At 41.6% G+C, this 12,797-nt stretch overlaps 2 protein-coding genes across 5 annotated transcripts in view; both read right to left on the bottom strand.

Moving 5' to 3' along the window:
* Positions 1 to 3,473: 3,473 nt before the first annotated feature.
* Positions 3,474 to 4,447, bottom strand: LOC119746541 (echinoidin-like). The gene has a single exon (XM_038223521.1). It carries the CDS (start codon positions 4,333 to 4,335, stop codon positions 3,826 to 3,828), a length of 510 nt encoding a protein of 169 aa, XP_038079449.1. The 5' UTR covers positions 4,336 to 4,447; the 3' UTR covers positions 3,474 to 3,825.
* Positions 4,448 to 9,801: 5,354 nt separating this feature from the next.
* LOC119745341 (centrosomal protein POC5-like) overlaps positions 9,802 to 12,797 on the bottom strand; it is a 32,090-nt gene continuing 29,094 nt past the window's right edge. For all 4 annotated transcript variants that reach the window (XM_038221633.1, XM_038221634.1, XM_038221637.1 and 1 more), the window contains exons 11-12: positions 12,524 to 12,685; positions 9,802 to 11,526 (exon numbers count right to left, since the gene is read on the bottom strand). In XM_038221633.1, the coding sequence (XP_038077561.1) occupies positions 11,290 to 11,526; positions 12,524 to 12,685 (399 nt within the window). In that variant the 3' untranslated portion in view covers positions 9,802 to 11,289. The remainder of the gene's footprint in view (positions 11,527 to 12,523; positions 12,686 to 12,797) is intronic.

Raw genomic sequence — 12,797 nt, 5'->3', positions numbered from 1 at the left:
GTTGAAATCATTGAATAAGCTATTATATTCTAAGCTAAAGGCGTGGGGTTCGGGGCCTGAGGGCCCCGAAAAATGTTGGATATTAAATGCTCTGTGGTGCGATCTGAGGCAATATCTGACCACTTTAACCAATATTTTCTTAGCAAAAGATACATTGTAGTACATAATAGGGCCCTGTAAATGAGGCACGAGTTCAAAAATCTGGGGGGGGGGGGGACATTTGATATTTGTCCCCCACCCTTCAAAAAGGGGGGGGGGGGGGGGGGACATGTGCCCCTGTCCCCCCAGGATTAACGCCCATGGTCACAATAATGACCTGGCAGTTGATCTGTTTATGCCAAGACTGTCTGCAAGTTCAAGATAGACTTGGGCATTGCCATCGAAAGCTTCGATCAAACGACCACTGTCTACATTTGAAATTCTTATGTAACGCCCATGAGCAGCAGTCATATTTCTAGTGCTTCAATCTAACAGTTTGCATGGTGATCAGAGTAGTGGCAGAGTCTGTGGGAGACAGGTTTTATCCATATTCCCAAATTGGAACAAAAGCACATCATCTTATTCTAACAAACAACGGGACGACATGGACCTTACTGCTTGATGGTGAATTCGAATGACCAAACTTACACAGCTGGAAGCTCCGGCGAATTTGGATGCTCGTTTGTGCAATTTTAATTTGAATGCCTTGTTGTTAAAATTGCATGATTACAATGTGAAATCGCCTGCTTCTAATGTAAAATTGATTGGTATTTTCAGGTAATTGAATGTTGATCTCAACGTGCATTCAATTTCGTGCAAAAATGGGTTATTGGTCGCCAATTTGGCCGCCAAATCTGCTAACGTGGCCGGGAAAACCTATATTATAACTCAGCGCGGTGTATATTTTATAAGATGTGGCCCTCTAGCTTCCGTAACAATGAATTAACATTGTCCTCTGATATCTATGGTATGGAATACATGTACACACCAGTTTCGAGACGAACGCGGAAATACTAAATATAGTGGTTGCTAAGGCAAAGCGTCTGGTGTTGTTAGGCAAAGCTAATCCGATTACGTGCTTTGACGCTATAATAGAGCAGTGAAATCCATGCACCCAAAAAACATGGCCTTTTGAACCTCAATTATTAGGAATCTCTCCAAGTTGTTAATTCACGAGTAGTTTTATACCTTCTAAGAATATTCCGAATTTCTAATCTGTTGTTGCAAACGCTAGTGTTCCAACTAGAACTATCTCCATGGAAAATTTAGACGAGGATTTTCCGCTGACACAACCGACGTGCATTGTTCAGCAAAAAAAAAGCGCCGTAGGCGCTTGTGCCGCGCTACGGTTGACCGATTCCGGCCAAGCGACACAATAACGTATAATATAGACTCATATTCATTAGCGTCACTCGGCGTGTTTTGGCATGGGTCTCGGTATCGACCAATGGAAGCCGGCAAAAAGGGTGATATTAATTTGATCAATTAATAACTCGTGAAGGAGGTGTTTCTCCAAATTTATACTGCATACCACAATGAATAGGAACCTTATTAATATTTGTGAGTTTTGAACAGATTGACAGATAGTTGGTGTTCCAACTTTCAAAAGTTCACGTAGCCAGGCCTTTTTTCCAATTTCAACGAAAAGTAATGAACACATCACAACGATTTTTAGCACATACTTGGATCATTATGAGAGAAGTAAACCCTGAAAGTTGCATGAAGATACGGTCTTCCAAACGGGAGAAATTAAGTTTCAAAGATTTCGCCCGCCAACGTGAACATGTCTGTGCACGTGTAGTTTCATTCAAAATGAAGTGTTACGTATCGTAACTTTATAAATCGCCCTTCGCAACCACATGGCTGTTATGCCGTACACAATTTGTCGCTTTCTACACGTTTGTGAACACGTTTGACGGATGTGGGCGCTGTTCTCTCAATATAATAATGCTCATCCATCGTGACGATGACGACGAGGCTACATCGATGTTGAGGCATTTCACGGTGACTGTTAGTGAGTGGTTGAACTATAAAAGCGTTTTTCTCCTGTCCTATACACAGAACGCTTGCGCTTGCCCTCACATAGCTCACCATTAAGCAGTTGCTTCTGCAGGCGTTTTTCATCCATGCGGACGATGTGTCCTGCCCATCTGACCTGAGCCTTTGCAGCGATGTGTAGATGCTTGGGATGCTGGCCCTTGTGAGGTCTTCAGTATCGTGAATTTCGTGAATCACCTAATCCTCAGTATCCTACGAATATCATTTGAATTGTTCCTTCAGATTGAATGTTTGAACATATCGACTGTTCAGTCAAATATGTATTTTGCATGGTAGTGTAAACTTCAATTTCGCCTTCGTTTGACCCGGCTATGGATTCTGTATAGGAGTTGGCCGGACATTCAATCTAATCATTTTGGTATTGCTTGGATTTTGCTGATCAAGTCTGGCAAACATTACAAATTAGCAACATTAAAGCAACTACAAGTATTTTAAAACAGACAAAAAAAACCCAATCTTTAGAATTTAAAGGATCGGTCGTGCGGAATGTGCCCATTTTTGGGCTAACACGTTTTCCACGGAATTGTTATACAATGTAGTGGGAATGATCATTAAAAGAAAGAGGAACAAAACATTTGTCTTAAAAATTGGGCCGCCTTGGAGCTTTAGATGTCGTTCCAGTCATACTGTTGCTTTTCAAAACGTGAATTATTTCACACGCGTGTGCTAGGATCGCCAGATTATGTAATAGTTTGAAAACAAGCGTGCGACCTGCATTCTTCATATAGCGAATGGTTGCCAAGGTGGTACGAATTAATGCGGCGACAATTTTTATGCTGACACAATTCGATGGGTTTATTCACAGCAAGGCGAAAAAATCACTGCCGCGTCAGGAGCAAACACACGGGGTTTTTCAACATTTTCTCGGTCAGTGTATGACATTTTGTGGGTTTTCTGTGACCAGACCTTTGAAATAATTATGGCTTAATGGTGTGAAACACTGTGGGCGATCTCCGGACAAAGTGTACGTTACGATGGAGTTCGGTGATGCTGTTTTTCCAAACACCATTCGTCTTGGTTGCATGTTTTCGTCTTCGTTGTATACACCTGACACAATCAACACTGGGAAAACACCTAGGACCTCAGAAAACCGTACATCTCACGATTTGATTCGTTTTCCTGATCAAGTGGGCTTCGATCATTCGTCATGGTGCATCATTTTAATAAACTTCAACGAATATCTATAACATGTAAGAATGATGAGTTACAAATCCAACTAAAAATAATCTAGTAACTAGTTTAGAACATTTATATGGAAATTCGAATAAAATCTGTGAGAAAGTAGATTTGTAACACAAAGACTGAAAGTGCATTTCACGTACAACGTGTAGTTCATACTTGGGTCAATTAACGTTTTTCAAGGTCAACCAAGGGTTGCCAACATCCCTTGCTTTATCTATTGTACTCGATATAATTATTCGGCAGAGAAACGTCTTCATTATTAACATTTTAACAGCAAATCGCTTACTACTGTAATCATTGGATTAAACTACGGAGGCCTTTTTTAAGAGGAAATATTTTCTTCCTGGAAAAATGTTCTTGAGATGATTGACATGTTAATTAGTTCCGAGTCAAAAACTCAAATCACAAAAGTTACCGGTAAACGGCTTCGTTTTTAAGTTCTCGTCAGGAGAACTTGTTGTTGTTCTGTTCATTATTTTCTTGGGAGCTAAATGTTACTGGTTTTACGGCGTTGGAAAGCGATGACGTTTACAAAACGGTGAAGTCCACGCCGAGGGTAATTGTGAGCACATCTTAGGAATCGAAATCGTCACCATGGTTACTGTTCTAGTAAGAGACTGGCTGTGGTCGCTCACAGATGAAGGGCTGTCTATCGGTGCAGTGGATGTCATTCCAGTAGCCAGAGTGAGTGACTACTTCAATGCAATCTTCGTTGTGCCCGGCGTTGTCTGGCTGCCTGGTATTCCAATTGCTGTAGGTCATCGGTTTGTTGATACCGACCCATTTGTAGTTACCCTCCGAGTCGATGTCGCTCAGGCCCGTCCAGTAATGAGTGTACAGGCCTCCTCCTTTCTCTTTGAACAGATGATGAACGAACTCTGCCTCTCCTTCTGTATTGAGTGACACCAAGTTGGCCTTGTGATCCAAACCATTGCAGTAACTTTGAGCGCCGTGCCAATCCAGGGTCTTGCCAATGAATCGGTAGCAGCGGTTACCTCGTAGGGTCCAGAAATGTGGACAGCAGTACCGATTCAGTGGCTTTCTGGGGGGAGCTGCCTCTATCAGCGACAGACTCACAGCTGAACAAAGAATCAGCACCAACAGCCAACGTCCCATTTTAAAGGCAGGAACCGCAAAAAATACAGTGCTGACTTCAGAAAGACGAAAAGTGTGTCTGGCGATCCTTTTTGAAGTTCACGACTTATGAATAGGATATGTACCGCCAGTGTCGAACTATTCAATGTTTGCACATTTTCAACGAATCACTATTGGGTGCGGCAAAGCTAATATAATTCGAGTCAAGTACATAGTGACTTTTTTGGGGACCTATTTTCAAAATAATGGCGTCTATACAACCCAACCTAAGCGCAAATAGCAACGTTCAAGTGTTCAAGCCTAGCTTCTTCAGAGCTGCAAAGAGACCGACTTTTTGAAGTTTACTGGAACTAAAAGTACTTAAACATGCATTCCACGTTTTCATTTCAAGCCGAACAAAAATTACAAATATTCATATCTTCAAATTCACACTGTTAATAAAAATGGACAATATTTTGCTTCAAATCCCCCTGCCAGCGGCGTATGGTTCTTATATGGCGAGATTGGGGGGAGGTTGGATGTTTAAGTGGGAGGGGGGGGGTAGTTTCTGTAAACCCGTTAACTGTGGTCACTTGACTGGAGGGGGGAACGATTTTATGGGGGGGGGGGGGGGTGTGCCTCCTCTACCAAAGTGTTTTAATCAATCCCTTCGATAAACACACGCTAATGTTATGCCTGTTCAGAAGACTAATGTACTGAACTTAGTGAACAATCGGCCAGTTTCCTTGATCTCTATTGTGTGTAAGATTTTGCCAACAACCTCTTAGACTTGATGACAAGTCGTTAGATTTTCGTATTTTGTCCGTGAACTTCAGTCGAACTCCATCGGCGCGGCTGGTTTAAGACTTGTACGCAGCAATCGGCCGGGTTGCGACATATCTAACAACATCATAGTCAGCATTATTTGGTCTGGTAACCAATTTACGCACATTGCAGCGATATAGGGCGTGCGTGGAGCCAGTAACCGCGGTTTTATTATGTTTATACCGGTACCGTAGGCAATTTTTCAAAGTAATTTATCATGGGACATGCAGGTTCAGGAGACTGTTTCTAAATGCAACCATGTTACAGGACTCACTCGTCTTATTTTACATCATGTGACTATACGGTTTCAGATGTAGCTGTTCATTTATGTAAGACCTTGATGCTATACCAAAGCTCGTACGACGCGTACAGATACTGTGGGGCAGTTCGTTCTCCCATAGCTTGATTGGGGGGGGGGGGGGGGGGGTGGTTCGTATAACAGTCTTGTGGAGGAGTCTTTTAAAGTATTCAGAGCTCGGTTGTTGAATCAAGCATGAATCAAGTAAGGTGTCGTAGAATATAACACGACGTCAATCGTTTTCAGACTGTTTGTGTCTCGCTATTGTCATCACCCTGCTCGAGGCACTTGAAGGTAACCAACTGGCCAACCCAACCCTGTGGACTTAGCCCTACCTTCATGCTGCATGCATACAGATCTATTGTGACACGAACTTTTAAACAAATAAATGTATAGGCCAGTCCCGCTTAGGGGTTGTTTTTAGCTGTAAAAGCAGGATGAAAATACACAAACTACATTTGTTTGTAGCAGAGCTGTACATTACGTTTATTATGTTGTGCTGCTTATCCAAGAATAATTATAATGCTTCAACCCAATCGGCTCCCAACAATAACAAACGACTGGAGGGCTAGTCTGTTTGCGATCACCCTTTCTTTAATCAAAAGACAAAATAAAGCCGACTCATAAAATGTTTCAAAGAAAGTAATGACGCCAATCAACGCGTCAATGATCACTCAGAAACCGGCTTCGCCAGGATTTTATTTTCTGGAGGCGGCAAAGCACTCATCAGAGGCGTTAAAAAAGTCACCGATTGCGGAAAAATCGAAAAGCGCGGGGGGGGGGCATGATTTGACATTTGAGGCGCTGTTCATATAAACGTTTATAAACGTATTTATGAAAAAAACGCGTTTTAGGGTCCTTTCGCCAGTTCCTAGTGCTAAATATACATTGAATTAACAGTAACATATCTACTTCGAATCTCTCCTATTCTTTTTCCTTTTCCTTTTCCCCCTTCCCCCTTCTGTTTGGCATGACCATACTCCCGCATTCTGAAGGCACGGTTGACACCCACTTCCGGCTCTCTGCGTTTCCGAAGTATCGAGGTAGTGCCTCTTGGTTATCTCATTCGTCCGTTGGTTTAGTCCCTTGCAGCTAACCTTGTCTTTGGCCCCGAAGCAGTTGTACGTTTTGCTACTAGGATACGATACCATCCCCCTCGCACTCAACCTTGAAGAGGCCGGCGTGCGCTTGTCGAAGGCGCGGGGGCTGGAGTGTCTTCGCGCAGGAACCAGGACGACTTTGCTCGTTGGTACGCCTCTCAGACATGTGGTTTAACGAGGTCGTACAGACTCCCTGCAGATATGGCCAAGTACGCAGAGTACGTATCCATCTTGCATAGTTGGAAATCCGATGGGTCGATAAATCTCAATAAAAATCGTAGCAGAATTGCAGCCTGCACATTTTTGCATACTGATGCACGAAAAAGCCTATCTTTAGAGGAAGGCCGAGCTTGACAGTCCGTTTGGTCATCTCCGCCTCATCGAGCTCTTCATCGAGAGTGTGCAACGCCCGGAAGTTAGGGTGGTTGATGAGGCTTGCTGCTTCTACGCTGCCGTGGTATATTTCAACCTTGAGATGTTTTTCTAGATTCGTTACCGTTTTTCCGTAAGCTGAGTTGCCTAGCAACTTCATCGTGTCGGCGATGATGGCTTTGGACGGATCAACGTCTCCGTCGCGTCTTGCGTTGCTGACCGCCTCTCCAAAAAGGTTGGAAACACGCTAACGGTATGTATTAAACGAACTGATACACGCGGGTTGTACCAGTGGGGTGGCCAAACAAACATGCTGGCGCTCATGGAGACTGCGACGTGGTGTTTTCATGAGCCCCCTACCCCCCCCCCGCTCTTTCTCCCCTTCTGGCCCCCCTTGGCGAGCACTTGGCCCCAAACGGCAAAAGCCATACATATGTATGTGGTATATTTTATGGTAGTGGGCAGCCCTAGTTGATACTATGGCCCCATTGATGCTCAGGGCCGGCTGGCGACGGGCCTGAGTAGGCCGTATATCAGCTACTCTAACAATGATTCTTGGTTGTATAAAACAAAAAAAAATCGGCAACATAAAAAACAAGTCAGGTGTGTTTACAAACACAAATGCCCCGCAACCGTGACTGTTCCCATGACATAACACCACTCTTTTAACATCAACTTACACGTACCGTACCTTGGTCACATGGAACGTTCATTGACAGCATTAGTGTCTTCTGTAGGTTTTATATGAATTAATCCCTAATCCCTATGATCTCAGAATAAATACAAGATTTTTATTGTTTTAGCCACTGTGACCTTGACCCTTGACCTTTCGACCCCCAATGCGATAGGCCTATTTGGATTACCAAGAACGATCCACAAACCAAATCTGAAGTTCACATGTGAAGAATTTCTCAAGTTATCGCGCCGACAAAATTTCTTTTGTTTTAGCCACTATGACCTTGACCCTTGACCTTTTGGCCCCAAATGCAAAAGGCTTCTTAGGATTGCCAAGGACAAACCAAATTTGAAGTTCATATGTAAAGTATTTCTCAAGTTAATCGCGCTGACAAAATTTCTATTGTTTCAGCCACTGTGACCTTGACCCTTGACCTTTCAGCCCCAAATGCAATAGGCTTCTTAGGATTACCAAGAACAATACACAAACCAAATTTGAAGTTCATATGTAAAGTATTTCTCAAGTTATCGCGCTGACAAAATTTCTTTTGTTTTAGTCACTGTGACCTTGACCCTTCGGCCCCAAATGCAAAAGGGTTCTTAGGATTACCAAGAACAATACACAAACCAAATTTGAAGTTCATATGTAAAGTATTTCTCAAGTTATCGCGCTGACAAAATTTCTTTTGTTTTAGTCACTGTGACCTTGACGCTTGACCTTTCGGCCCCAAATGCAAAAGGGTTGTTAGGATTACCAAGAACAATACACAAACCAAATTTGAAGTTCATATGTAAAGTATTTCTCAAGTTATCGTGCTGACAAAATTTCTTTTGTTTTAGTCACTGTGACCTTGGCCTTTGACCTTTCGGCCCCAAATGCAAAAGGGTTGTTAGGATTACCAAGAACAATACACAAACCAAATTTGAAGTTCATATCTTAAGTATTTCTCAAGTTATCGCGCTGACAAGATTTGTCCGGACCCCCCCCCCCCACCCCCCCCCCCCCCCCACACCCACCCACGGAAGGACAAGGCGGAAACAGTATGCCCCTTCGGCTTCGCCGCGGGGCATAAACATTTATGGCGGCGCTGATGAAAGACCAAATGGAAGTAAGCCTACAGTGCTTTCAAATATCGACCACCATTACATGGCATCACCGTTTGAGGTAACTAATGGCGAACCCAAACCTGGTCGACTCTTTGATCGCGGAGCGGTTGGGGACTACCCTCCAGCCTTCCCTTGATTCACAACAGGAATTCAGCAAGAATAAAAAAAATGGAAGAATCCGTCCGCCATCTTGCAGGCGCGTGCGAAGCCATGTTTACAGTTTTTGTTTGCCGTAGAATTTACTCCTGTAAGTTTTGCCCTGTTTATGTTTCGTCCCGATTTTGCTTTTAAAATCTCTAGTCCGTTGCACTCTGCTACGCACTGTAATCTTGGGAAAACTCAAAACTCGCCATCTTAAGGAAAAAAAGGCCACCGCCTCAATTAAAAAAAAAAAAAAAAGCCCCAAGGCCAAAAAAAAAAAAGTCTCCGGTTTCTGGTATGGAGCTTGCCCAAAAAGTGGTGCGGCGACGCGGCTTTTTTTTTTTTTTTTACCTGTTTTTTTTTGCTTCAAATGTCGGCTGAGGACTGCAATTGGTGCCCGACTAAACTTAGTAGAAATATATGGGAGTCCAGAGAGGCCACATAAAGCTTACTCTCGATCATAACCCCATCTAAAAACACGTTAAAATTGTGCAGCAGCAGAATTCCAGTCAAACCAGTGAGTTTGGCAGTTTTGAGACATCATCTTTTATTGAAAAAAAAACTTTTTCATTTTGCCGACGCGCATGGCTACGGCGACGCGCGCGCATACCAGAAACCGGAGACTTATTTTTTTTGGCATAACAAGAAACAATTTTTTTTACTTGTTCTTTTGACAGACATAACATCTAATAGGAGAATAGGAGAGTGCCATTCGGATTGAGTAAATTGGAGAGATTACACGTGTGCCCATATTTCCGAGATAACTATCAGGTAACATTGAATTCTATATTTCAAACAATCAATTATTTTTGAAATCCGTGTTATCAGATGTGCGTTTATGTGTTTCCACAATAAATTCTCTCAGTAACGCGGTAACTTGGATGATCATTCCTGTTAGGATTCAAAAAGGATATCGGCTACGCCGTACGTACGGAAACCAACATGACCAATACATGTACATGTACATGGCTAGTCACTACAAACACCGAGTAGCACTGTCTCGGGATCTTCGCATTCAAATCGTCATCCTCGAGAAAGTTTAATCTTTCATTTACATGTACCTCTAAATTCTAAATAAAATGACAAAAAAAATATTATAATAATCCAACCGAATAAATTTAACCCTAAACCATACTTTACAAACTTCTACACGGACTTCACAGTTTCAGCACTCAAAGTACGTTGGTGTTAATTACAATCTAAATTACACACAACCGAGCGCAACTGTCTTTACAAAATGTATATATTTAAACATTGCTTAACGAAAAGTCAAAATATATAACATGCCTAACGCACACAAAACAAAAACAGTTTTAAAAAGCAAAATACCAAACAAACACAACAGAAATTTAATAAAAAAACCCATCATTCTTAAATTATTATGGTTCTTAAAAACTTAATAAACCAGAGTCAACTTAGCTTACTACAGAACATTCAGTCTGGCCCAGTCTTGTCATAGTCAGAATAAATGAGGTATTAAATAATGGGGAGAAGGTGGTAGCCTCATGTGGATAACCTTTGGGAATTGGTTCCTTTGCTCTTCTTCTTTAGATATTTTAAGCACTTTGCTGAGGCTAAATGAAATGTCGCGAATATTATAAAAACTGCATTCAATTTATAGCATTTCCTAGATCACATGGAATTCAAAATGTGTAATCAGTTTGCCAAGTAGCATTAAAACTCTTGATTGATATTCCAGATTCTTACTCCATAGTTCACAGAAATAAATTCAAAAGCGAAAAATAAAATTTAAAAGGGAAAACGAACCCTTCTTAATTTTTTTTTCACGTTTTATTTGGTCCTCAGAATTAACATTCTTTATACAGTGTTACAATCTAATACGTTTTTAAGTCCCACAAGTATCCTGGAATATAACGTAACTAGAGGGAATTGTGACTGCAGAATTAGATGGTTTGATCTGACAACATGGGCTTTTAGGTATTACCCAGGAATAAGAACTGAAGGATAGGAATTCAAGTACATGTTTATGGAAATAAAACTATTTAAAAAAACATAGCCCAGTATTTGCAAAAGGAATCGGACTTGAAACATTGCAGTGATCTTATTGCTTACCTTTCGGGGCAGTGTGTGAAAGCAGTTTTGGTAAGCTTCATCCCTATGTAACACATCAAATCTCAGTATATTTGGAAGCTCAGAAAAGAACTGGATAGTTGATGAAACTCTAAATGCTTCTGGGAGTTTAATTATGATGCTTCATACATGTACATGTAATTCCTAAATATCTTTTAAATCCTGAGTATCTGCAGTCAAGCTAAGCAGAGGCAACAAAAAGTCAGACAGGAATAATACATGTGTGCATATTTGCACTATCTAGTTGTCTGGGTTATTAATCCCTGACGATCCAGGATAGAGGCAGCTACAATGGAACAAACTTTTAACGTTAATTCCACAATCTGAAATGTAATCTTTTCCATCACGGATATTACATGTAACATGTCATTCTTGTTTCACATCCAACTAGTGAACCACTTTGACTGTGTGGATGTTGGGTGATTCAGCCAACATTGCACGTCCACTTTGCCCTGGTATCTTTCTCTTGGCCACACCCGCTGATTGTTGACTTATTTGTCCAGAAAGCTGCTGCTTATTAGAGTGGGAATTACCTAGGAGGGGCTGACGAGCACCAGTACTTCCATGGGATGTTTCTCCTGTTGCTTGGGGGTACTTGGATGCTAATGCATGGCCAATGGTTTGCTGTAAAAAATTATATTTATGGAATGAATAAAGTAAATAACTGGTGTGCAATGGAGACCATGCACAGTAGATGGTGCTTTAAAAGTGACCACTTTGGAGAGTTCCATCATTGGGAGGGACACTCTGTATACTGAATGTGCACAAACCATGTAACATCTTGATGTGAGCATCGGGCACCATCTGTCATGCCATTTGAATGTCCCTCCCAGTGCCATCTTCCCCAACCTCGTTCCCAGGGTGTCGAGCAATATGCTCCCAACACTACCTGCTCTCATTTGCTTATCCAAAAACTATTTGGATATGTATGCAAATGAGGAATAGCCTGGTGCCGTCCTGTGCTTTACATCAGCATTTGTTTTTGTACGTGGTATCTGGGGTAAAACGGAATCAATTCTTCCCGGTGTGACTTATGAAAAAAACGTTAAAATGTTACAATCTTATGCAGTAAATATGCAGTATCACATTTCATATTAATATGAGCAAATTGGAAAGGAAAGGATTAATTTTGAGGTGTGACATGGACGTAATAATTACAATGAACGTGAAAACACATAATACATGTTGGAAATAACAACACCGAGTACACAATATATTTGCATTTCTTGCTAGTTGCTGTGTTGAATCAGGATAAGAAGCAAGTTCCCATCCCAGGGCTTACTATGTGAAACGAGGTTGAAAATAAAGTAAGCTCTGGGGATGAGGTTGCGTCTTCCCAGACTCTCCTTTGTTACCATTGTTGCATAGAGTTCATAGGACATGTGACCAAATAACTGTGAAACAAAAAAGCAAAACAAAAACTGAAATTCTTCTTTCCAAAGCTTTCTCTTTGATTTCCCCTTAACAGTGCACTCCCTCAAGTTTACTCAAGTGAATTAAATATTATGATATTAAATGCAGGCAAATGTATTAAAGCCGCAGGGTTAAGGGATTTAAGGGGATTAGAATCAAGTACAAAATAGTCATTTGCATTACTTATTGGGAGGAAGCAAGGACTGACCTGTATAATAGGATGATGTCGTTCTACCATGACAGAACTCATAGGCGGGGCTAAGGTAGCTTCAGTCTGCTGTCCCATCTTACCACTGTCTGGGCGTGTTGAGATCCTGGCTGTGATGGTCTTGGGGGGTTTGTACCTATGGGTTGTCCTTGTGGTAGTAACCTATATTATAAACAACAGACAAATTAATTCGCTTAAAAAAGAAACAAACTTGGCAAACCATCCAATCTTATCAATTTTATCATAAAACTTGAGGTTCGTGTTCTTGAGTTAC

Source organism: Patiria miniata, unplaced genomic scaffold (genome assembly GCF_015706575.1).
Source record: "Patiria miniata isolate m_02_andy unplaced genomic scaffold, ASM1570657v1 HiC_scaffold_7, whole genome shotgun sequence".
NCBI lineage: Eukaryota > Metazoa > Echinodermata > Asteroidea > Valvatida > Asterinidae > Patiria > Patiria miniata.
The sequence above is the reverse complement of the archived record's forward strand: the minus strand, read 5'-3'. Positions and strand labels throughout refer to the sequence as shown.